The sequence below is a fragment of the Sorex fumeus genome, unplaced genomic scaffold (genome assembly GCF_029834395.1).
Source record: "Sorex fumeus unplaced genomic scaffold, SorFum_2.1 ptg000063l, whole genome shotgun sequence".
In the NCBI taxonomy this organism is placed as follows: domain Eukaryota; kingdom Metazoa; phylum Chordata; class Mammalia; order Eulipotyphla; family Soricidae; genus Sorex; species Sorex fumeus.
In genome coordinates, this window is record NW_026606120.1 from 78,679,704 (window position 1) to 78,706,367 (window position 26,664).

Consider the following 26,664-nt stretch of genomic DNA (forward strand, 5'->3'; position numbering starts at 1 on the left):
ACAGAACACAGGGAATTGAACCCAGGTCTGCTGTATGTAATAAGACAAGTGCCCTACCCACTATCGCTCCAGCCCAATAATTATAACTTCTTAAAAAATTAAACCAGGGAGCCGAGAGTTGTACAGAGGGTAGGGTGCCTGCCTGCCTTGCATGTGGTCAACCCAGGTGCAATCCTTGGCACCCCACATAGTCCCCTAAACGCAGAGCCAGGAATCATCTCTGCGTACAGCCTGGTATGGCTCCCAAAAGCTAAAAACCAAAACAAATCAAGGCCTCAAAATAAGAAAAAAAAAAAAACCAAAAAACAAAATCCAGAAATCTTGTTTTGGGTCACAGCTGGCAGTGCTCAGGGATCACTCCTGGAAGTGCTTGGGGGATCCTACTGGCAGGGGGAATTGAACTGGGGTTGTCGGTCAGCCAAGCTGGAGCTGGTCATGGTCTTCACCTCTGCACTACTTCCTCAGCCCCAAATGCGGGATTTGAAAATCAAAGTCCTTCATCTTCTAGTGAAACACGGAGATGCCTTCCTGAGTGCCTCCCCCTCTACCTGCTCACATTCATTAGATGTGTTTTGTACAAAAAATAAAAAACAAAAGAAAACTGGTCTGCAGCCTATTTTCAATTATATGTACTCTTTATTGCATTCCTTCATTTGCATTAAACAATATAGTATTTTTATTTCTCAATATAGTTTTGGACACAACAAAGACGTCAGCCTCACTTCACAAGAGACAGAAGTGGGTATAAGGTGTGCTTTGTCTGGGGGGAGAGGAGCCAGGTAAGGGCTCAAACAAATAAGAGACTCAGGGTGGGGTGAGGGTGGGACACGAGACCACTGGGAACCAGGGCCTTTTGCAATATGGTCAAGTCCACAATGTAAAAAGCCACAAAAGAAGCTTGAAATTCCAAAGTAGATCTGACGCATGAGTCTTGCAAAAAGTACACGGAAAGTTATGATCTGGAGACAGTCGGCCCTCGGCCATGGTGGCACGGCAGCAAGTGGCCCGAAGCGGGAAGCAGCGCGCGACCCTGCCTGCCCTCTCTACCTGGGGTCTTCAGCAGCACAGGGGCGAGAGTGGCCCGCTACTAAACTCCTGACACCAACAGGACAGCTGGACTCAGAGAACCCGCTCCCCCCCTCCCCCACACTACACCCCGATGGCCCTGCCGATGGGAGGCAGCAGGCAAAGGAAATGTGTTCTGAGAACTGGAATGACAATCAGGGCAGAGGTGTGGGGGTAGTCGGGCAGAAAGTGGCTCCTTTAGATGCCAGGCAGCACAGCTGATCATCTTAAAGCAAAGGAAGGGCACATCCTAAGTCAATAAATTTGGGGAGGAAGGAAAGGGGTGGCCCTTTCAGCCTCAGTTAGTCTACAAAGGAGCAGACCCACTTGACAGGGATGTTCCTCGGGGCTGAGGGTGTTTTCACTCTTGCTAGCCGAGGGGCACACGCTTCTCCACCTAGGTCTGTTCTTAGGTTTCTGCCAGGGATGCCACAGCCACTCGGTTCTGACTCTCTTGAAGAAAGATCTCTCGATTGCACCTGGGAACGGCCTCAAAAGCCACTGAGCTCAGCAGCTCAGGACCACCAAGCCCTGTTCTGTCAGATGGAAGTGACAACCAGCTTTCTGGGACCCTTCAGCCCCAAACCCCACTGCCTCTCGGGTCAGCCTGGGGGAAGCCAAGCTTGCTATTCTTGGTCCACAACGTTCCCTCGAACAGGCCAAGTGTTGTTCTGCTACATTAGGTGATTCCTTGAGAGTTTTGGGGGTGGTGGGAGGAGGAGGGAGCGGAAAAGATAGTGTTCACAAAGACAGTAGGGACTGCGCCCCCGACCCTCTACACGTACACACACACACACACACACACACACACGCACACACACGCCTGAGGACTGAGGAGGAAGGAATCATTCAGCTTGCACGGAGAAGTAAGCACAGAATTCGATAGCAAATAGAAACCTGCCACCAGGCCGCGGTCGAGAGCGGGGAGGGGGGCGGATTGCACAGGTCATGCGGGGCGAGCACAGGTGGAGGCAGGACACGTTTCACTGAGTCCAGTATCTCGAGGGAGTGGAGGGAAGCGTCGAGTCCCTCGTCACCTTGGTCATGTCTCGTGGTCAGTCTGTGCCTGAGAAGAACTCGCTTTCATAGTCCAGGGGACAACTGGAAGACACCGGGGCACAGGAGAGCATGAGGGTCCGCACATGGCTGATGGTCCCAAAGACCACTAGAAGCTTCCCCAGAGGGGCACTATGTTTCCCTCACTATGCATTTACTAGAAGGCGCAAATTTAAAAAAAAATGGTCCAAGTTCCATGCATTACAAAGCAGAGTCCAACAAATATATACCATTCAGTGTTTTTCTGCCTTGCGACAGGGAAACTTTGCGAAGCAGGAAAGGGAGAGCAAACCACCAGTGCAGCCCGTGTCCTTGCTGGATCTCTCGGGCCTACAACACAGCAAAGAATTCTAATAAACAGGAAAAAGAGTGTCCGGAGAGCTCGAGCATGCCATGGGCCCTGCAGAGCGTCGTCCAAGACTAGGCCCTGGGCTTTAACCGTGTTGAGTTTGGTTGAGGGTCTGGAGTGGGGCTGGAGAGAAAATACAGAGGTAGAGCGCTTGCTTTGCATGCAGCCTACTTGGGTTCGTTCCCTGACACCCCATATGGTCCCCTGAGCACTGCCAGGAGTAACTCCTGAGTGTGATGCTAAGGAGTAACCCCTGAACATTGCCCGAAACTAAAAGAATTAAAAAAAATTAAGTGCTGTATGTACTTACGTTCCTTCTTCTGAACGTAAAAGGGCCAGGAATTTTCTCACACGATATTCCGCATCCATCTAAATACAATGGAAGAAGGTGGGTCAATGGGAAGACGGTGGGTCTCCGAATAACTGTACTGATTTGCTGCCACGAGAGGCTCTGTTTCATACTTGCAGCCATTACTCGTTGAGCCATAGAAACGTATCACCTGCTCGTGACCAGCGTTCTGGTAGGCAGCAAGGCCAAGGTCGTCCCTGAGAGGAGTAGCGGGATTCTCTAGCATGGGTTGGTACCATGCGGAAAGCACCGAAGGCCCAGAGGGCACATCACAGGCACCTCAGCCGGGTGCCCCTTAGCTGGTGCTGTGGGAGGGGCACAGCTCTGCACAGCAGAGAGGCAGGCACCAGAGGGAGGCAAGACAGCGGCCACTCCGGGCATTCACCAGCATCTAGTCACAGGACTGACCTAAGGCCTCAGAGTGAGACCAAACCTGAAGCAACCAATGGAAGTTGGAGGGATGAAAATGTAGCTGATTAATTCTCTATAACTGAGTTTTGCTTCACCTGGCAAGGTTTTTTCTCTGCAACTAATCTATAGCACTGTCCTCCTGTGGTTCATCGATTTGCTCGAGCGGGCACCAATAACGTCTCCATTGTGAGACTTGTTCCTGTTTTTGGCATATGGAATACACCATGGGGAGCTTGCCAGGCTCTGCTGTGCAAATGGGATACCCTCGGTAGTTTGCCAGGCTCTCTAAGAGGGATGGAGGAATCAAACCTGAGTCAGCCGTGTGCAAGGCAAACACCCTGCCTGCTGTGCGATAGCTTGGTTCACAATTAATCTCACAATTGATCTAAAATTAAAAAAAAAATTGTGCTGAAACAAACAAAAAAAATGCAGAGAGCGGGTGAATTCCTTTGAGGTGATGGCCAGAGTCTGGTCTTCTGTAACTGAGCACGGTTGTGAATGGAAGAAAAGTGGGGGCGCTTGGATCAGGGGCTCGCTCACGTCCTTACTGTCCTTCCTCATTCTCATCCTACAGTCACTTTTCTACCCACTTAACTATGTTTCATTTTCATGGGTCCACTGGAGAAGTGCAGTGATCTAAAGAATAATCATTAAAGACATCTTTACTTCCTTCCAGTAAGTTTTTATTTTTAAATTCTTGTTTTATTTTGTTTTTGGGCTGCACCCGGTGATGCTTGGGGCTTACTTACTCCTGGCTCCATGCTCAGGACTCACTTCTGGTGTGCTCTGTATCACAGGGGACCACACAGAATGCCCGGAACAGAACTTAAGGTTAGTTGTGTGCAAAGCAAACACCCTACTCACTGTACTATCACTCCGGCCCCAAATTTTTATTGTAAGAAAACACACCTAAGCATAAATAAATAAATAAAGCAGGCAAGCAAGCAAGCTCAGGGCTGGAGTCTGTTTCCCAAGAGAGACCTCTCTGCCCTCAGGCTTTTAAATGCAGCTGCCAGGGGGATGTGCAACCCCTCCAACCTCTGAGGGAAAAAACAAAACAAAACAAAACTCCTGTGATTTCTTCTGGCCTATACTAGAAAAACAGAAGTTTCAAATGTATCAAAGTTAAGAGGTCAGACTACAAAGGACTTTGGAAAAAAAAGTGTGAATAGCTAACAAAAGAAACATTTTTCCCTCCTTGGGAATAGAATTACATATGAATCAATTGTCAAGTTCTTCAAAAAAAAAAAAAAAGGACGAAAGAAAGAACTAGAACTGGCTGGAGCTCTGTCGGAGTCAGCACTTGCCGGTCTTCGCCCATTAAATATATTTAATATGTGTGAGCAACGACTTACCGACTTGCCTGTAGCTATGGAATTAAAAGTCGAGAGAAAGGGAGGAAAAAAGTAATCTAGATAAATGACTTTATTCCCTCAGGTGACATCCAGTCAGAGCAGATCCTCAGCGCCCTGCAAGTTTTAACAGAATTGTGTGGCGCGCACCGCCAGGCGACATGACTGGGATTCTGCGCGGCTGCATAGCTCGGCGCTGAGGCCGGTGTCTCTCGGGCACATCTAAGGAGAATTCACTCAGCTGCACGAAATCCATTTGACATGAGGGGGTTCAAGCTCTGAGGCCTATGAAGTGTCAGCGGCTGGAGATTAGGCCTGAGTGCCTCACTCCGGCTTCCTACCCCACATACAGCAGAGGCATTAACTTGATCACTGACCTGCAGGCAGGGAAGGAAGGGCCAGGGGTAGGGAGGGAATTGGGCGAAAAACCCACATAGTTTCTTCTATGCAATTACTGGGGAAAAAAAAAATCATGCTGAAACTGGGGGTGGGTGGGTGGGTGGGTGGGGGGTAAGGGGGGAGAATGAAGCGAAGAGTGGCGCAGACTATCTGACAGATTTATCTTCTTCCAGGGAAAGCGCCAGGACATCTGTACGTCCGACGTTACCGAGAACAATCCAACGTGAAGTCATTAGCCTGCAACTCTAATTTATGATTCATACAGGGGGGAAAAATTGGCTCCGAAACAGTCCAGTTGAAAGTTCACTAGATTAGACATCGAGCTGCTGAAAGCCAGAGTTTCATTTTAAAATAAACTTCCAACAAAGGCAAAAAACAAAAACAAACCGACAAGAGAGACAAGCCCTGACGGCAGGCAGGTCCCAGCCACCCTCCGTGCACAGCCAGGGAGCAGGCCCGGGAGCTTGGCGGGTTTCTTCGACAGAAGCTACCCACTGTCCTCAAGATACAGGCTGTGTACCCTCGAAGGACACTCAGGGCCCCAGACTCCAAGAGCTGTGGTCTGGGCACGGGGCAGGGGACAGGGTGGAAATCCGGAGCAGAAGGCACGGACTCAGTTTCCTGAGATCCTGGATGCTTCAACTCAACAGCAACTTGCAGGAAGTCCTGGAGTCCAGTCACAAGCACCAACAATGCCCAGGGCTAATTCCTACAACTCAATTAAGTGCTTCCTTAAAACAGCCTCCAGGGAGGCTGGCTGACCTCGAGGAACCAAGTTGTCTCCCCTCCAACACCGACCATCCAGTGGTCGTGGACAACTGCACAGCAGCCTGGGAGATGCTGAGGGCTGGTTCTGAGATCCGAAGGGTTTGAATACTCTTCCTGCGACTTGCAAGTTTCAAGAAGGGAGTGAGAAAAAAGTTCTACTACGAGTAAGGGTTGCTCCCAGAATCTTGTTGCTGAATTAAAAAATAATACAGGAGAACTATAGCTGAGCTGAAACCTTAGCAAAAGGAAATAAAAAATACTTGATTGATTTACCTCCCGGTAAATCAAGAAGCTTCGGTGTGGGAAATCTTACCTGTAGGGACATTTCAATCAGCATCAGCAACTTCTTGATTCCTATCCAGACCTTTTTCCCTTTGACTTGCTGGGCGATGGTGGTGCGCTCCTTATCCTTGAAGTTGCCCAAAAGCTAAACATGAATAAATGAAAGAATCAATGAACAAGACAATGAAGGTGCCCACAGTGGCAGTTAGGGCTCACGGACCTCAGTGGAAGGATCAGTGATAAGAAACTACCTCACTCCTTTAAGCCCACAGGGTGCTGCTCCTGTTTAAACATCTAACCTGAACTTTCCAGAACCTTCTTAGGACCTCTTTCTGAAAGTGAACCTGGCATCTCAAACCCAAATTTCTCACGGCCTCTATTATAATTTAGAGGTACAGTTGCAGAGCCAATAGTAAGCCCTGAGCACTGCCAGGTATGGCCCCCCAAAAAAACAAACAACAACAACAACAAAAAAAAAAAACACAAAAAAAGATCAGTTTTAATTTTTAACATTCCTTTCTAGGAACAAGCTGTATGTGTCAAAGCAGACTAAATTTAATTCTCTTTCCCAATCCTGGCACAAAAGCTGCTCAAACAGGTACCTGGGAGACATTTATCATATGGATAGTTTCTGTTTTGTGGGGAATGTGGGCCAACTGTAAGGCCTGGGGGATTTTAAGGCATTTTCCTGACATGGCAGAACATTAGACCATTATTTTCTAACAGATCTGAAGACTCTTATGTATGCTGCCTGTAATCCAAAATTTGATAGACATATTTAAAAATAAGGAGAATCTCATCCTCTGGCTGGAGTGATAGTACAGGGGTAGGGCGTTTGCCTTGCAAGAGGCCGACCCGGGTTTGATTCCCAGCATCCCATATGGTCCCCCGAGCACTGCCAGGAGTAATTCCTGAGTGCATGAGCCAGGAGTAACCGCTGTGCATCACCAGGTGACTCAAAAAGCAAAAAGCAAACAAACAAACAAACAAACAAAAAATCATCCTCAAAAAAGTTTTACAATTTCTATATTATAAACTCATTAATAAAGCTTTTTTTTTTTTTTGCTACACCCAAAGGTGCTCAGAGATCACTCCTGACAGTGCTCCCAAGGGACCATATGGGATGCCTGGGAGTGAATCTGGGTCAGCTGTGTGTAAGGCAAGCGCCCTACCCACTGTCCTATCGCTCGCCTTCTAAAGCAGTTTCCTTTACTTCTGAAGCTCACTTGAAGCTCCTAAGACCTGTTTCGATTTATTACATGCGACTAGATGGGCTGGAAGATAGAGAAATGACTAGAGTTTTCTATCTATTGATCACTTCTTCGCCCCCCTTCCAAGTATCTCTGCCACGTAACCCGGAGCGTTAGTCATGCTGGGCCTGGCATGAGTCACGCCTGGCATGGTGTGAGTTCGCATGCTGGCTCTGCTGAGCTGGTGATGAATTCACTCTCACCGATACCATCTCCTTTTCTAATTCCCGAGAATGACGGAAAGTGCGTGCCAGGTCCCAGGTTCGAGGTTAAACAAATGAACCGCCAGCTGCGCTGTCTGGGGCGCTTGGCACATTTCCGGCCCCACCCCCTCCTTATAGGCAGCTCACGGTGGCCGCCGGACACTCACCTCCAGAGCCTCCATGAGCTGCTCTCCTGTGGCGATGTTGGGCACATGGATGGAGGTGCTGAAGGCATTAAGCATCTCCATCTCCTGAAGGACATCTTTGCGGCTAGTGGTCCCAATGATGAGAAGCTTGCGGCCCTGGTCATAGGGAGAAACCATGTTAAAAGCGTGTCAGACGGGGATGGACAAATAACCCAGCAGGGTCCCTGGCACCCCGTATGGTCGCCGGAGCACCACCAGGAGTGATTCCCAAGTGCAGAGCCTAGAGCAACCTCTGAGCATTGCCAGGTGTGGCCCCAAAACAAAACAAAACAAACTGCGTAAGAAAGGGCTCCCACAGAAACCAGAGTAAGCTGGAACGCGATCCATTTATTCATTTCATTTTGATTTGGGGCCCCACCTGGCTGTGCTCAGGGATCACTCTTGGTGGGGCTCAGGGAACCTGGTGCCAGAGACGTGGGCTAGGGTCAGCCCCGTGCAAGGCCAGCACCTTCCCTACAGTATGATCCCACCGGCCCCTCCAGTTCTTTAATCATAAAAAGCAAATGATGAGGTAAAGAGAAGGAAACATTCAAAACTGTCCTCATGAATATTTTTAGACAAACTATCAACAGCATGGTTCAGAGAAAGACGGCCACTGGCTTCTTGTTGGCATCAATGAAGTGATGGACCCGTCAACTGGGGTGGTCATACAAACTGAGCAGGTTCAAATGCGGGTCTGCGTCTGGAATTCATCCATCCCAGACAACGCAGCACAGCACAGGAAGGGGTGAAGGGGTGAGGTGGACACAACATGAACGCAGGGGTGAGATGGACACAACATGAACGCAGGGATGAAGTGGACACAACATGAACGCAGGGGTGAGATGGACACAACATGAACGCAGGGGTGAGATGGACACAACATGAACGTAGGGATGAGATGGACACAACATGAACACAGGCTGCTCAGGGTCCCAGCACAGCAGGGACAGACATGGAGTTCCACGGATTTGTCTCATGGAAATTTATTTTTCTTTTGGTTTTTGGGCCACACCTGGCTCTGTGCTCAAGGGACCATGGGTGAGTGCCAGGGATGGAACCAAGGTCCCTGCAACAGCCACGTGCTAGGCGCGTGCCTTAACCGTTTTATCTTTTCAGCCCAGAATCTAATTTCTAACCCAAAGTAAACAGAGACTTGAAAACATGATAGAGCTTATGCCACCAGTATTCTTTCTCTTGCTTTTCAACACTCTGAGGTTTTCGTCCTGTATTTCCTATTCTCTTTAATTACAAGGTTACACTATTATTTTTTGAAATTTTTGTTCTCAGCTTGACATATTAGTTACTTACTTCCTATCAAGGAAAATATGGGTTTAATATAAGTTCCCCTCCCCCCACCTCTATATGTCTTTTTCTCAGCCTTCCAATTTAGCTATTTCACAATTTCCAGTTAAGCCTATATTCAGTATTTATCATTATATAAATGATTTACAGTTAAGTCATGTGGTGTACTATTAAATTTCCCTTCTTGGGCAACATTTTGTTTTTATTTGGGTTAATAATTAGTTTATTAGGTACTTATCACAAGTTCATCCCTAAGCAAATATGATCATGGAAAATCCTTGTAGTCTGTCCGAATACACTACATTTTTCTCAGATCTCAAACTCTCAATCAGAACTGATTTCTGGGCCTGCCTCACACCTGTGCTTCTAGAACTTTCCTCTCAGACTCCCATGTCGCCTAACCGCCCTCATTCCCTCTCTTCTGTGGAAATGTATTTTAAGTGCTTGCTGAAATAGGGTGGTCAGGAGGTTAACACGATGAAGATCGGGAGGGTCTGGAGAAGCCTCGATCCCATGCTTCAGACCATACTCTACCTACAGGTGAGAATCTGGCGGGGCAGAGGACACAGGAGACATGGAGGCATCCTCCTTGTGACACTGGCAAGAAGATGGCCGCTAGCCTGGTGATCTGATTCTTTGTTTCTATTTTAGGGGGTGGAGATGTGGTAAGGCCACACCCAGCAGTTCTCAAGCCTTACCCAGGCTTTGTCCTCGGGGATAACTCCTCGTGGATCTTGGGGGACTATATGGGGTGCCAGGAATGGAACCAGAGTCAGCTGAGCGCAAGGCAAGCACTTAACTCCCCTACTATCTTTCTGCACCCTCCCCAAAATGTAAATTTTTTTTTCTCTTTTTTGTTCACACCTGGCGATGCACTGGAGTTACTCCTGGCTCTGCACTCAGGAATTACTCCTGGCAGTGCTCGGGGGACCATATGGGATGCCAGGGATTGAACCTGGGTTGGCTGCATAAAGGTAGGCACCCTACCTGCTGTACTATTGTTCTAGCCCCCGATATGTAATTTTTATTAAGACGGGTTTACAAGGCTGTTTATAAGAGTTGCTTCAGGCACACAATGCCCCAACACCAATCCCAAGAATCCACCAATGTCCCCAGGGACAGATAATTTTTTTTTTAAACTTTTTGGGTCACACCGGCGATGCACAGGGGTTACTCCTGGCTCAGACACTCAGGAATTACTCCTGGTGGTGCTTGGGGGACCATATGGGATGCTGGGAATCAAACCCGGGTCAGCCGCATGCAAGGCAAATGCCCTACCTGCTGTGTTATCGCTCCAGCCCCAGGGAATTTTTAAGGCGTTTTTTTCTTCAAGAAGAAACTGTGGTTTGGAGACAAGCTAGGAGTAGCACTGGATCACTGTCATCCTGTTGTTCATCAATTTGCTTGAGCGGGCACCAGTAACGTCTCCATTGTAAGACTTGCTGTTACTGTTTTTGGCATATCGAATATGCCACGGGGAGCTTGCCGTGCAGGTGGGATACTCTCGGTAGATTGCAAGGTTTTCTGAGAGGGATGGAGGAATTGAACCCGGGTCGATTCCTACCCGCCATAGCAAACGCCCTACCCGCTTGCTATCGCTCCAGCTAGGAGGAAAGAAGAAATCCTGCAACTTGATGCTCTGTGGGTGGAACGAGAGTGCGGTCACAGGCAGAAGGACAAAATCATCCCTCTCCTACGTGGGACATTAAGAGACAGAGTAAGGGGGAAACAAATGGCCGCTGCTGGCAGCAGCCCTGGGACTCACATTACAGGCGGGGATTTGCCCTGGGGTGGGCTCAGGGGTGGGAGGGGGTCATGGGACACTGGGGGGCTGACGCTGACACTCTGAGGGTGGCTGGGGTGCTGGGACAGTGTGTGCCGGAAACTGTCATTACCAGCTCTGTAAATCATGGTACCTGAATAAAAACAGAAAGAATCTTTTCTTGATCCCATGTCCTATCATTCCACAATGCCTCAGGAAATGTCTTTTTCTCCTTTCTGCTGGCACTAGATGGCTCTTTTCTAACCTGGAAACTCCAGTCACTTGATCAGGGCATCTTTTTTTTAGCATTCCTTTCATTTGATTTCTGCTTCTACTGTATTTTCCTGGAATCTCCCGTAGCTGGAGACTGTTCTAGGAACCCTAATCTCTGAGTTCCTTTTCTTTATTCTGTTTCTGGGTTTTCCTTCTTCTTCTAACACTTTCAAAGTTAACAGCAACTTTTTCTTTTCTTGTGTGTGGGGGAGGGTTAGTGTTGGGTCACACCCAGTGGTGCTCAGGGGTTACTCCTGATTCTGGCTGGACTCAGGATTCACTCCTGGAGGGCTTAGGGGAGCCATATGGGATGCCGGGGATCAAACCCAGGTCAGCTGCATGCAAGTTAAGCTATTTATCTCCTGTACTATCTCACCAGCACAGCAGGTAGGGCGTTTACCTTGCAAGTGGCCAACATGGCCAATCTGAGTTCGATTCCTCCACCCCTCTTTGAGAGCCCGGCAAGCTACCGAGAGTATCTCGCCCTCATAGCAAAGCCTGGCAAGCTACCCATGATGTATTCGATATGCCAAACACAGTAACAATTGTCACAAAGGAGACATTACTGGGCCCACTCGAGCAAATCGATGAACAATGGGAGGACAGTGACAATGACAGTGACTATCTCACCAGCCCATATTATGTTTTTCTTTATTTTTCTTCAAAATACTCTTTTTCTTTTTTTTGTTGTTTTGTTTTGTTTTGAGTAAACACCTGGCAGTGCTCAGGGCTCTGGTTCTGTGCTCAGGAATAACTCCTGGTGGGGTTCAAGAGACCAAACTATAGGGTGCTGGGGATCAAATCCAGGTGGGTCACATGCCAGGCAAGATCCCTACCCACTGTACCATCTCTCCAGCCCTTCTTTCTTGAAATGTGCTATAAACTTTTAACTTCATGGATACGGTATTTCCATTTTTAAGGAATCTAACCCATGGCCTCACACACACAAGGCAAATGTTCTATCACCAAGTCGCACTCCTGGCCCACAATCCCTGAAATCTCTGTGAACGCTGGATTTCTTAAAATGCCTGTCTGCTCTCTGTTCTGTCTCTGTTTACTGCTGAGTTCTTCTGCCCAGTGCCTGGAGATAAATGTGATGACCATTTATCTACACGAACTAAACTAGCACCTGGGAGCACAGTCCAGACACTAATTATTACCCCACGGGGATCAGAACAGACGTGGCTGCTTCCTGAGGGTCCCTCCGAGGTCAGGAGGTGCCCATTCTCCCCAACGAGACTCTTCCGGTTTTTCTGCATGCCACAAGTACCTCATCCCCAGTGTTCAGAGATGACTGGGTGCTGGGAGCCCCACATTCAGTTCAGAAACGAACTCTCTTTTCATTCATTCCACTTGCAGCCTGGCATCCCTATAGATTAATCTCTCCCTTAATAATTTTCACTACAATCCTGAGAATTAAGTACCAGTGTGATCGCTAAATTACTGATGGAGCTGTGGAGTCCCACAGATGTTTATGGTCAAATAATTAAGAAATGACAGAGTCAGGAACAGAATCTAGATCCTATATCCAAAATTTTATGTGGTCCTTTTTCATGAAGAAAAACACATTAGGAAAAAAAAAAGTTCATTTTAAGGGTTTGGATGCAAGAATCCCAAGTTCTGTCCCTGACGCAGCATTCCTGACCCCTGCCCTCCCCCTGCCCGGCATCTGGGTCACAGAAATATTGCATCATCAGCCCCAAGTACTGAGCCCAGTGGACTGAGGATCACTGAAGAGCCACACCGTGAGACCCCTGGTAAGGCTCAGGGGTACCGACCCTCCCCCCAAATACTTCACTTGGAAAATGGAAGTAGAATGAATTTTAAATGGAGGCCACTTAATTTATGGTATATACTCATTTCATAGAGAATAAACCTAGGTTTATCAATAAACCTATCCAGAAATCTGAGAAACCAAAGACATTAACATAAATGTAGAAATAAAGAAGTGTAATAAAAACGAACATAAACCACTATTATCAAAAAGCATGCTAAGGGCCAGAGTGATAGTACAGCAGGCAGGGTGTTTCACCTTTCATGCAGCTGACCTGGGTTTGATCCCCAGCATCCCACATGGTCCCTCCGTGCACAGCCAGGAGTAATTCCTTAGTGGAGAACCAGGAGTAACCCCTGTACATCGTCAGGTGTGATCCCACCCCGCCCCCCAAACAAAACAAAAACCATGCTAAGCTTCCTAATCTTCCTCATTGTTTTTGTTCATTTGCTCTGCCAAGAATGGAACAAGCACCAACATAAATAAAGGCCTATCACAGAAAAAGTTCAGAACTTCTGGTACAGTGAGTGATTGGTATACCAGTTGACTGCAAAGAACATGGGCTAGAACTATATTCATTCATCTATTTAGTGATTTATTTTTGTTGTTTGGGCCATACTCAGTGGCTCTTGGGGATTACTTCTGGCTCTGTACTCAGGGACCTATTCCCAGCAGTGCCTGGGGGACCATGTGGCAGGGGGATCAAATCTGCGACTCTTGCGTGCAAAGCATGTGTCCAGCCCAGAGTTAGAACCCTATTCATGAAACACAGAGCCAAAAGGAATCATTATCATCATCATGAAATCAACTAAAAATTAAATTATATTCTCGACAGGCATTTATCAAGTTCCTAGATGAGCCTGAAATAGGTTTGTGTATGAAGAGCTACCAGAGCGATCACAGTGAGAGTGACAGGTAGGGCACGCAGCATGGACTGTCATGGGAGCAGGGAGCAGAGGGCAGAGAAAGCCACGCTCTCCAGAGGAGCCGACACTGGACCCGAGTGCTAAGGAATGAGGAGGCTGTTTAGGAAGCCGGAGAAGGACATTCTAAGCCAGGAGTGGGTGGATATATTTAAGTCCAAAGACGGAAGCAAATAATAGCGAAGACAGAAGCCAAATTAGATATTGCTGATGCTGAAGGCATAGAGTAAAGATCAAGAAATCTGTTCTGGGGGCTGGAGCGACAGTGCAGCAGGGAGGGCGCTTGCCTTGCACGGGGCTGACCCGGGTTCGATACCAGGCATCCTATATGGTCCCCGGGGCACCACCACCTGGAGTGATTCCTGAGTGCAGAGCCAGGAATAAGCCCTGAGCACTGCTGGGTGTGGCCCAAAATTAGAAAGAAAGAAAAAGAGAGAGAGAAAACAAACAAACAAACAAACTATCCTATAAGAGAAAAGTGATGCTTTCACACTCAAAACTTGCTTTGAAGGTACTGGGGAGGGACTGTCCCCAGTCTGGTCCAAGTGAACGTCACTGTCCTCCCCTGGCCCTGAGTATCTCGGGACCCTCTTCCACTTCTACTCCCTCCCCTGGACCGGAAGCTTGGTGTGGCACTAGTCCTTCATCCCAGAGGGCTGGAATTTCTTGCCTGCTATTAGCAAATAGTGACTGGGCTCCCGGGAGTGTTGAAAGACTGGGAAAAGTCGAGGAATGGCTAATGGAGACGCTAATTTGTGTTTTGCTTTTCTGCTTGTTGAACAAGAAGGCAAACACACCGCGGAGAGGTCACGGCCCAGGCAAGTTCAGGCCTCGACTTGTGAAGCATCATCTTTAAGAAAACACCGAAAAACATTAGCAAATAATTAAATTGTGCTGGGCCATTTTGTGTATTAATGAGTGGTAATTCGCGTGAGGAGGCTTCCTCCTGAAGACGCAGCTCTGAATGTGCTCGTGTCAGAAACCCCATGGGAAATGTTCTGGGAGAAGTGGCTGGTGGCACGAAATGGGAATGCCAGTTTTAAAATTCAAAGTGGGGGCTGGGGCCTGAGACATAGTACAGCAGGGAGGGCGCTTGCCTTGCACATGACCGCCTCAGGTTCAATCCCGGGACCCCTTATGGTCCACCAAGCACCACCAGGAATAATTTCTGAGTGCAGAGTCAGGAGTAACCCCTGAGACAGATGTGAGCACCCCCCCCCCCAAAAAAAACCCTCTAAATCCACAAAAACTAAAACTAAAAAGTGGGGCTCAACCCAGGTGGGGCAACCCAACTCGCCCTGGATTCTCCCGGCCCCACATGCTCCTGATGGAAAGAAAAGGAGAGCAAGAACTTATTTCGGGAGGCAGAAAAATTGTTCCCAGCATCCACTTTACTGAGATTTGCTAGTCTCAATGCAATAAAAGAAAAGGCTTACATAAAATGACTGTATGCCAATCGGATTATGACCGACACTGTTCCAAGGTTAAATAAGTATTAGTTAACTCATTCTTAGCACCATAGGAAGCAACTCAGGTGAAAACATTACCATGAAAAAGGCAGGGCCCGGTCAGGTGGTGATCCCGCAAAAAACCCTCGTCTTTACACGCCAAAGAATGGGGACAGCAGTAAGCAGCATCTAAGCCTTTTGCCACACAAAGGACTAACCAGATAATCCACACCCTTTCAAGGGTCCTGCCCATTGATTGGCCCCAATAAACTGATTTGTAACAAAAGTTCATGTGGAAGAAAGCTTTTTTTCCTCCCTCTCTCCCTCTTCCTTCAATAAAAATGCCACTGATATAATACTGCAGTGAAATGGAAGGGCTGATTTTAACCTATGAACAAAAAGTAAAGTCAGTTATGCAGTAAAGAAAGGACCGTCTTTGCATATATTCAATGCCGAGCAAGTGGAATACAGCCTTGGCAAGAAGAATTAACTCTGAACAATTGGAAACTCTGAAATGGATTAAGAAGTGAGCCTAAAAGAGCCACTCAGAAAGAAGTGCTGCGTCGGGGCCTCAAATTCTATTTTGGGGTGGTTAGAATTTGAGGTTATTGTAAGCGGGAGTGGAAAATTGCTGAATATTAAGAGTGCATAAGCCGGTAAGCAAAAGATACAGACCCATCAGACCATTAACAAGAAATGACTTTGTTCTGAGACTTACGGAATCAGGAGATTCGCTTTGCACTTTCAAAGTCATTATGACTGGGCCGGGAAGAAAAAAATGAATTATTTAGGGCCCCGCCACTAAGCAACACCTCGGCAAACAACAACTGTGGCGGTGGGGCACAGCGTATGGAGACATCCAGGGAGGGTTCTGGGTGGACACCGGTAACAGCAGCGGGAGAAGGTGGGCAGGTGACCCAGGCAACAAAACCTGTAGTCGGGTGTGGTGGCAGGACTGGAATACTCGGGGAGAATAGGAGGAAGGCTTGGAGAGAGAAGCTCTCAGAGGAAATCTCCTTCAAAAAGCAACATGCAACTGAAGAAGGTTTTTTGGGGGGGGGGGGGGAGGGAGGACCGTGAGAGGCAAAGATGATCCTGGCAGGCCTAATGGCCTGTGCACAGTGGCTGCACTAAGAGGTGATGGGTCTTAGAGGAAGCGGCCCTGGGAGAAGGCCACCACACACACACACACACACACACACACACACACACACACTTATACCCATATACACTCACACACACCCACCCATACCCATATCCATATACACTCACACACACTGGGGGTGGCTCAGCACTGCCTGCCCGTGACACATGCACACACACATTCACGCACACTACACATGCACTCACACATGCTCACACTCAGACATGCATTCACACACTAGTGCACACACATGCTCACATTACAGATGCACTCACCCACGCATGCATTCAGTCACACGTGTACTCACACACCTCACACACTCACACATGCATGCACACTCCCAGGAGGGCTCAGCACTGCCTGCCAGGAACACACACACACACACACACACACACACACACACATGCACGCATGCACACCCACGCATACACACCACAGAGTCCCTTCTCTGCCTGGCCCAGTGCTGCTGGAAAGCAGGGCAAGAGGTGAGGGCTGGAGGGGCAGGAGGCTTGTGGGTAGAAGGCCGCGGTCTGCCATTCGCAGCCGTGCGAGCTCGGCGGGTTCCTCAACTTCTCAGCACTCCTCAGCCATAAAGATGAGGTTCTGTACTGTCAGGAGAGCAGGCAGCAGTGCTTGGAGGAGGGCATCCCTGTCCAAGGTGAGACATGAAAGGAAGCGAGTGAGCACTGTACGGGGGGCCCCTGCAGACTTGGCTCTCCGAGACGCATGTCGGGTCAGGGGACCAGATACACTGCCCAGCCTCCAGGCAGGGGTGAGGGCGTGTCCTCCTGGGGGTGCAGGGGGAGTCCACACATCCTCCTGGGTGGGGGTGCACAGGCCCCCTCCCAGTGGCAGGGAGGAGGGGGAGGAGGAGGAGAAAGAGGAGGAGGAGGAGGAGGAGGAAAAGGAGAGAAAGGAGGAAGAGGAGGTGAAGGTGGAGGAGGGGGGAGGAGGAGGAGGAGGAGGAGAAAAAGGAGGAAAAGAAGGAGAAGGTGAAGGAGGAGGAGGAGGAAGAGGAAGTGGAGGAGAAGATGAAGGTAGAGGAGGAGGGGGGGAGGAGGAGGAGGGCCCGCACATCCTCCTGGCCAGTGGGGAGAGTGTGCATTCTCCTGGTCCCCCAAGCTTCCCCAGGCTGGGGGGCGAGTGCCAATCTTCAGCTTAGCGGAGGTTTATGGCAAGGCCTAGACAGGGCCTGGAGCTACAGATCAAACAGGGCCTAGGAGGGTGGGGGCGTGCAGGGCTGGGAGTGAGGGGCTCGGCAAGAAGCAGCGAGTTCTGAGGGAGACTCAGGTCGGGGCGGGGGGCTGCCTTCCCGGTGAGGCCCCTCAGTGCACCACAGGGCCTGAGCTTCAGCCTGGGGGTGGCGGGTCCTCCCCGTCTCGTTCACGCCCCAGGTGAGACGATGCAGAGGCGGGAAGCCAAGTCGATCTGCCCGGCTGTGCCACGGCAGATGAGCAAGCCCAAGTGTTGAGGCCAGTCTACTTGACACAGCTCCCCGGGCTGTGGGAGCTGCTGACCTCTGCCCCTAGAACCTCCTTTCCTGAGACGAGGCTTTGCCGGAAAGGCGCTTTCCCTCCAAGGCCTACTCAACGCCCCTCTTCTTCCCCTCTCGGATTCCTGCATCTCTCCCTTTGCATTCCATTTGGGTTTGTTTCTGGGCCACTCCTGTTGGTGCGTGGGGCATGGGGCCAGGGATGGAATTCAGGGCTCCTGACATGGATGGTCTTTTAACTGACTAAATATTCCACTCATTTACTTCCTATACTCAGTTACTGTATTTATTGCGGGTCTTCCTTGACAGAGCTTTCGTCTCTGTGGACAGCACGCCACCTTCATACACAGCGAGAACAAGATTCATAATCTGTGTCTTGAGAATGAACAATCTCTAGAGATTTCAAGGCTGTAGGTCTCCTCCCTTCCTCCCTCCCTCCCTCCCTCTCAGCTGTGTGCTCAGAAATCACTTCTGGCAAGTGCTCAGGGGAACATATATGTCCATATATGGAGCTAGGGTCCACCCAGGGTGGCTGTATGTTAGGTAAGTGCCTTAACCCCTGTACTGTCTCTCTGGCCCTGGAAAAATACACACGATACCAAAGGTACAACAGAAAGTTCACTCTTGGCCATTTCGTATCACCTCAGGGACTAGAGCCCCGAGTTCTAAGTGATGGATGCTGAAATAAGTTGAAGAGAATCCAGAGAGAGTGGCACGCATGCTTCATGTAGAAGGGGTGCCCAGGCCCGTTGTACTTGTGAGAAAGTCAAGTGATCAGCCCAGCCACTAAGCTTGTGATTGGGTGTGGACTCTTAAACAAGAGGGAAGATTCCTTGGAAAACATCCACTGACGTACAGAGCGATAGTCCAGCGGGGAGGCATGTTTGTCTTGCAGGCAGCTGACCTGGGTTGGATCCCCAACATCCCATATGGTCCACCAGCACCGCTTGAGTGATTCCTAAGTGCAGAGGCAGGAGTAATCCCTGAACATCCCTGGGTGTGACCCCAAAACAGAAGAACAACAACCAAAAAAAAACCCCACCGAAGCCAGAGAGGCAAAGGCAACCAGCACTGCAGCTGCCTGGCTCCCCGCAGCCCTGACGGTCCCGAGAGGCAGCCCGGAGCCTGCAGGCTCTCTGCAGGCCCATGTGCATTGCTGATTTCTCATGCTCACATGTCTGCAACACAACACATTTTTCTTTTTTTTTTTGGGGGGGGGGGTAGCAAAATGTTTGAGTGAAATACCAGAGGAAGGATGTCTCAAATAAATCATGCTGCGACTCGGCAGACAGCTACACTCCGACTTTCCATTAGCTCGTACCCTGCAGCGAATTCTCCGTCTCCGGCTTTGTGACTCTCCTCCTCGCCGCGCTGCTCATAGGGCAGAGGACAACCAGGAGGGGAGCCTCACACCACAGTCTGGGTCTGAGCTGAGAAGCTTCACTGCTCAGATCATTTCAAATACTTTTCCTTAGGCAAGATCAACTGCTTTATGTTGCTAAATAATATTGCCCCATCCATTTATAAAAATGTCACAGAATCACAGCAGGGAGACGGCTCCAAGAGCCAGTACGCATGCCGAGTATGCAGGAGGCCTGGGTTCAATACCTGACACCCTGTGGGCCTGTGAGCACTGCTGGGAGGGATGCTGAGCACTGATCCAGGAGCTGCCCCTGAGCTGGGCATAGCCCCCAAACAAAATAGACATGTCACAGGATCATCAAATTTGACACTCAGAACAGTCCTTAGTCCCTGCCCTCCTCTCCCTCTTGTGGCCACTCTGCTTCTGGTTTTTGGGCCACATCTAGCAGTGCTCAGGGCTCTGTGCTCAGGGATTACTCCAAGCAGTGCCTGGGGGACCATGTGAGGTTCTAGGGATTGAACCTGGGTCAAATCGCACGCAAGACAAGTGCCCTCCCTGCCGTGCCATTTCTCTGGGTCTTGTGGCCGTTCTGTAGCTGAGAGACGTGAGCTGTGGGAAGGCGTCTGACCCCCAGGAATTGAGCTCAGCTCAGGCCTCACTGCTGTTTCCACTCTGGATTCTGTCCCTGGTTCTTATTTGTGTGATCTTTAACACAGCAGCAACGGCTGCTCTCTTAATCAAGAGTGAGGGAAATACGTGGCCTAGACACTAGGATTTGGAGATGCAGGAGAAAAAGTCTTTAAATACAGAAGATAAAGTGGTCCTGAGCAGGCCACAGTACTCTTAGTGTGGAGAGGGACAGCTTGGCGGCACACTGAACGTCTCCTAGACGCTGGCCGGTCAGTAGGTGCAAACCCAGCCTGCTGCCTGGCTTCTCCCCGCCTCGCTCGGCCACCGGCCCTCACTCAGATCAGGGTCCTTCTTCCTCACATGACCTCAGCTCAGGGCTCTGTGCTCACCACACTCTTAACAGTCCCTGAGATAGTTCCCCCTGCGTTTCTGCTGTGAGAGCGCCTGCATCCTCTCCTGTCCTCGGGGCTCTTCGTGGCAGTCCCCGCTTCACACTCTGTCCCCCTGGGCCTGACCCGGGCCAGTGAACCCCTCTGCCCCTCAGAACACGGCTCCAGTGCAGCCAGCCGAGACGGCTCTTGCATTCTGAGGTCCATTTGATGCACAATTTTTTTGTTTGCTTGTTTTTTGTTTTTGAATCATATCCGGCCTAGGGTTGACTGCTGGCCCTGCACTCAGGCATCGCTCCTGGTGGTGCTCGAGGGAACACAGGGGATGCCGGGGTTGGAACCCTGGACAGCCGTGTGCCAGGCAAACTCCCCACCTGCTGTACTATCTCTCTGGTTCAGATGAAAGATCCTCAACATGGCCAAGAAACAAGAAATTAGAAAAAAAACTCAAGGTCAGGGAGATAGCAGGGAGCAAGCAGGGTGCTTGCCTTGTGAGGCAGCCCTGGGTGTGATCTCCGGCAACCCATATGGTACCCAACATCTCCGGGAGTGATCCCCAAACGCAGAACTAGGAGTAAGCCTGAGCTGTGGCGGGTATGGTCCAGACCCCTCCCTGCTTTCCCAGCCCCAAGAAAACCCAAACCCTCTAACTTCTGGACCTGAGTAAGTGAAGCCCCCAAGGAATGCCCCTCCCAAGGATGACTGACCAGCCGCTGGGCACAGGAGACGCTGAGCCTGGGGCTCTTGCCACTTTGGCTGCAAAGGTCATTTTACCTCTTCTAAAACCATAATGGGAGGAAGAGGAAGAGAATTTTCTGGTCAAGGACAATGAAATATCAAGTCAGAAAACAAAAAGGTGCCCTCTCTGCAGCAGGGAGGGTGCTCTGTGCCCTTCTCCTGCAAGCCTCCTCTGTCCCCTTCCTGTCAGGGGCCTGCTGGCTTGCAGGGGGTCGGGATGTGTATTTGTGTGGGGGCGTCAGAGGGAGATGGACAGACTTACAGAACTTGCTCTGGTTGCACAGTCACTGTTGAATGCAAAACCATCATTAAAAAAAAAAGTCACCAAAACTCATGGAGAAAAGGCTCTGTGGGTCTACTGGGCAAGACTCAGACAGAACTTTCCATGGCAGGGCAGTTCCTGCTCTTGCTCCAGGCACTGCCCCCCCCCCCCCCCCCCCCCCCCGCCAAGCACCACCGGGCTCAACTTCTGCAGTGTTTCTGATTTTTTTTTTTTTTTTTTTTGCTTTTTGGGTCACACCCGGTGATGCTCAGTGATGCTCAGGGTTTAATCCTGGCTCTGCACTCAGGAATTACTCCTGGTGCTGCTTGGGGACCATATGGGATGCTGAGGATCGAACCCGGGTCGTCTGCGTGCAAGGCAAGCGCCCTACCTGCTGTACTATCGCTCTGCCCCCCCCCTCCCCCCCACGGCAGCGTTTTCTAGACTTTGCTTCCGCCACTGAGGATGGCAGCATTTTTTCCAAGGATGGTGGTAACTGAGATTTCCAGCAGTCACAGTACAGTCGTTTGGAACCAATGAAGCCTCAGACCTCTGCGGGCCCTGGTCCTTCCTGTGGGCCCCAAGGAGAGGTGATGCTGCCCTTGGCAAGCCTTTACGCTGCCGCACATTGCTCCGGCTGACACTGGCACGAGCCCTGGCTGCAGAGCTGCTCCTCGGTGGGACGCGGCCGCCTGGATCACCTTCACCCGTCTGTCCAGACCCGAGGTCAACAACTGCTGTGTGAGATGGGGCGGCAGATTTGCGGGAGTGAAGTGGGCTGTGCGTTCCTCACTGGAAAGCCAAGGAACACAGAGAAGCTGACGACACCCGGTTTTTGTTTCTGCAACTCTCCCTTTCACGGGATGGCCTCTAAAGAAAATCACCTGTCCAGAAGGAGAACTGGCAAAAGAGCAGTCAGGGGTTCCAGCCATGGCACAGCAGGGCGGGCGCTTGCCTTACATGCGGCCAATCTGGGGTGGACCCTTGCTACCCCACATGGAACACTGCCAGGAGTGATCCCTGAGTGCAGGGCCAGGAGTAAGCCCTGAGCATCGCCAAGTGTGGCCCCCCTCCAAAAAATAAATAAATAAATAAAAGGGGCTGTGATGGGGGCACATAGCCACTCTACCGCCTTGCCCAACCCTGGCAGTGCATGAGCGAAAGGAACCCATTTCCCTCTTCCCGAACCTGAGTGTCCCGATGCTGCACGTGCCGACTCTGATCTCACACTTCAAAGCGGCGACCCTGAACATGGGTTTCTCCGCCCTCCACCCGCCTCTGTGCTCAGTTCCTTGCTCCACCTGCGTGCCTGGCGGGGAGGGCGCGTGCCGGGGAGCAGGCCCAACGCTTCCCTCTCCTCTGTGGTTCCGTGTGAGCCATGCCTGCCTGGGCTGTATGTGTGAACAAAGGGTTCTCCTGGGGCAGTGTTCCTTGAGGAAGCATCTCAGACCTGCAGGTCCAGGGGAGTTTTCCCGAGTCCCTTCGAGGCAGCTGTCCGACTGTCCTGTCTGCTCCCCAGCCTCAGCGCACTGGCAGCCTGCCCGCAGGTCTGGCTGGCTATACAGCGTGAGGCTGAGTGCAAGGTGTGCAGTGGGGAGAGTCGAGAGGGACTTTCTATGACTTGACGCTCGCAGATCAGACCTGACATCGGTCAACTTTGATGGGTTCCACGGACAAGGGTCCGCTCCTGGGGTGGTTCTACATATTCACATGTATGAGGAAAGACAGATCATGCTGAGGGAAGAGATGAGTTATAGTCTGGTAATTGAGCTGTGCTTTGCCGTTGATGGAGAATTACAATAACCTTTATGGAATTTAACTCTTGTGAATGAAGTAGCACTCCTGTCCTCATTTAAAAAACAAGAAAACGGGCCCGAGCGCAGCCGGTAGCACTCTCAAACCTGGTGAGTGGCCGTTCGGCTTCACTACCTGGCACCCCACCAGGTGTGATCCCTGAATGCAGAGCCAGCAGCAGGCCCTGAGCACTGCTGGGTGTGGCCCCCAAATAACAACAATAAAATAACAAAAAAAAAAAAAAAAGGAAGAGAGAGAACGGAGGTTCGGAAGAAGTACGTGGCCAGACCCTGTGTCTTAGGGTCTAGACCCTCTGTCCTATTCATGGCCACTCCAGTCCTGTGAGTGGGTCACGCCCGCCCCACTCAGGGCTGCGGACGTGGCACAGGGGCAGGGCGCCTGCCTCTCCGGGGTCTGGTTACTGCACTGAAAACCTCTAGCAAGTACCATCAGAGGGCACAGGTCGGGCGGGGGGGGGGGGGGGGACTGCCTGGGGCACTCTCTCACACTCCCTCCATCAGTGGCACACAGCTGCCACAGGCTCCTGCCCCGGTGCGGGGGACCTGGCTGGTGTCCGCAGGTCCACACAGCACCACATCTCCGGGTCCTGGCATTGAACCGCTGGCCCGTTTGGCCGAGAGTCACTGGGAGTGGCCCTGGGGGCCCCTGGGTACATCTCGAGGGGACTCCCTGAGCTCAGGAAAAAAAACCCCACATGATCAAAGATGCAGTGACAGACCAAGTTGTGACTTAGAGATAGGAGCCTGGCTCCAGCTACAACCCAGTAACTAAAGCAAAGGCTCTGGTGAGGATATTGGTTGATGAGTTTCGTTCTGGCCCTAATAAATGCCCCTCTCGACAGCTCTGCCTGACCCACAGAAACCCCCAATCCCTGAGGCTCCCGTGGACGGGAAGGCAGGAGACAAGCGGTCAGGTGCTCCTCAGGAGAAAAGGGGACCTTCAGCCACAAGCAAGAAGTGCAGGAGAAGGGACAAGTGGTCAGTTGGTCGGGGCTGATGACGTTGGCCGGGGCTGATGACCAGAACCGGGCGGTTCCCTGGGGCTCATTCAGTGGCCGGGGCCCTGGCCCTCCTTTGACAGCTCTAGAATCTCCACCTTTGCTTCATCCTTCCTTTCCCAAACAGGGGTCCCCAAGTGTCCAGCCAGAGTGTGCTTGGGCTTCTGGAACCTCAATACTTCAGGGAACGGGACAGGAGGCAGAAAAGCAAGTGGCCTGTTTCCTTGGTCTCTAAATGAGGGTGTCTGTGTGCGGAAACTCAGGCCGGGGACTCTAAGCTCCCTTTCCTTGGGAAGTTAATACACAAAAGTGAGATCCTTGTTTCCCTTATTTCCGTGGAAATTTGCTAACACACAGCAATGATGTATTTCCCTGCCACCTGACAAGCCAAAAAAGCTCTGTGGAATACCTAAAGGGGCATCTCTTTACTTAAGAATAAAACTAACAAAAACCCTCCCAAAACCCAGGACCTGGGGGCCGGGGAGGTGGCTCAGTGGTCAAGTGTGTGCATAAGATCTGGGTTCAACCCCTGCTCTGCAAAAGAGGAAAACACAAAACAAAACAGAAAGTGCATTGCTAACACCATACTTCAGCCTTAAAATACCAGACCCTCTCAGAACTGAAACTGTAACCAAACAGGGAAGAAATAGGATCTTAAGATGCTCAACTCTGAGTCTGGAACAATGGAAATACCAAGGGGGGGTGGGGTGGAAATACCATGGGGGGTGGGGTAGCTGGCAAGGCACACCCAGAGGTACTCAGGGGCCACACCTAGCTCTGTGCTCAGGGGCCACTCCTGGCTCTGTGAAACAATGGAAATATTCAAATGACACAGGACAAACATGAATTCCTCATTGGAGATCTTTGGATAAGAACTTTATACACCTATTCTTTGCAAATGGCATTCTCGGGACAAGGCCCACGCCCACTTTTCAGAACCGACCTTTCGCAACCAGGCTCTCAGACCTTCCACCCTGAGGCCCAGACTCCCCTGCGCCTGACTGATCGTCCTGGGTTGTCCACAGAGCTGCGGGCAGGAGCAGTGAGCCCCGTTTTCAGAGACATGGAGCAACTAGACTAGAGACTATAGCAACTAGACTACAACTTCAAGACTATAAAAAGCAGAGGTTTGAACTAAGACTCCAACTTGGGGTTCCTGGTTACAGTTCAATGTTCTGAAAGGGGACTACTCACGAGTAACTTCATGCTGCCTCAGCACTGAACTCTAAGAACATGGCCGAAGCTTTGGTTTTGGGGTCACACCCAACTGTGCTCAGGGATTTCCTGCTGGTGCTTGGGCGAACATAAGGGGCAGCCAAAGGGGATGTCAGGCAACTATCGCTCTGGCCCTATCCTGGGGTGGAAGCCGAGGAGACTGGCAGTTAAGAGAATACCTCATCTCAGTACCCTTTCTCTGGTGATTCAAACTGAGTTGCTGGAATTATCCAAACATGGTGACTTATAGTACCTTATACTCTGTATTCGTTAGTATCTATTATTGAAGCACTTTACCAAATAACAAACTAAACCATTTTGAAAACAAGGGGTTGGAGAGAGTACAGCGGGCAGGGTGCTTGCCTGGCACATGGCTGATGCGGGTTTGATCCCCAGCATCCTATATGCTTCCCTGAGCACTACCAGGAGTGATTCCTGAGGGCAGAGCCAGGAGTAAGTAACCCTTGAGCATTGCCAGATTTGACCCAAAACCAAAAGAACCCTCTCAAATCCACATTTTTTCTTCTTTTTTTTTTGCTTTTTGGGTCACCCCCAGCGATGCTCTGGGGTCACTCCTGGCTCTGCACTCAGGAATCACTCCTGGCAGTGCTCGGGGGACCATATGGGATGTCGGGGATCGAACTCAGGTCGGCTGCATGTAAGGCAAACGCCCCACCCACTGTGCTATCGCTCCAGCCCCCCAAATACACATTTTAAAACCATTTTTGAAATCGTATTTGTGGTAATGCTTAATTAAAGCATTTATCACATTTCTTTCATAACTTTTGATAAATTTGGAAGGGCCTAATTACATATTACTATGTCTATTCTATTTACATGGAACTGTCTAGTTGCCTTTACATTGCAACTCCCATATGCAAAGTATTATTAAAGAGAATTTTATCAAATACAGCAACCTTGCGATATCACTGACTTACCTGGGCCAATCTAGCCATTTCGCTGTCACTCACCACACCTTCCCACACCCCCCCGCCCGCCAAAAAAGTCCAATGCACAAGTCACCACGCCAGTGGTTACAATTAATATGTCTGGCAAAATGACTAACCCTCTTTCCTAAAGTGGCTCTATATCTTATTGAGTCATATTGGAGTAATTCTGAGCAGATAGATGAGAGACGCTCGTGTCAAGGCCTGCACGATCTGGAGCCCATTCTATTATTTGCTTATTTCACTAAAGCACCCCAAAGCCTGGAGAGTGACTTAATATTTCCAGGCTTCCTAAGAACACAGCTGAAGTAAGACAGTCCTGTGAAGCCATAGGATTATAGGAAAGCAATCTTGTCCCCAGACTGGCGATGGGAAAACCAGCCTCCAGGAAACAAACGCCCACCTGGTGTGCCACGAGGAGTGACCGGCTGCTCCCCACCCGCACTCGCTCTGGCCCTTCCCAGGCCTGAGCTTCTTTCTTGCTAGGTGACATCGCTCGGTGCCAGTGCAGTGAGGAA

At 50.3% G+C, this 26,664-nt stretch overlaps 1 protein-coding gene across 1 annotated transcript in view; it reads right to left on the reverse strand.

Moving 5' to 3' along the window:
• Positions 1 to 616: 616 nt before the first annotated feature.
• The window catches only part of NSF (N-ethylmaleimide sensitive factor, vesicle fusing ATPase), a 145,736-nt gene continuing 119,688 nt past the window's right edge, over positions 617 to 26,664 (reverse strand). The window contains exons 18-22 of the mRNA XM_056127353.1: positions 7,652 to 7,786; positions 6,063 to 6,176; positions 2,777 to 2,839; positions 2,352 to 2,444; positions 617 to 2,166 (exon numbers count right to left, since the gene is read on the reverse strand). Of these exons, the coding sequence (XP_055983328.1) occupies positions 2,777 to 2,839; positions 6,063 to 6,176; positions 7,652 to 7,786 (312 nt within the window). The 3' untranslated portion in view covers positions 617 to 2,166; positions 2,352 to 2,444. The remainder of the gene's footprint in view (positions 2,167 to 2,351; positions 2,445 to 2,776; positions 2,840 to 6,062; positions 6,177 to 7,651; positions 7,787 to 26,664) is intronic.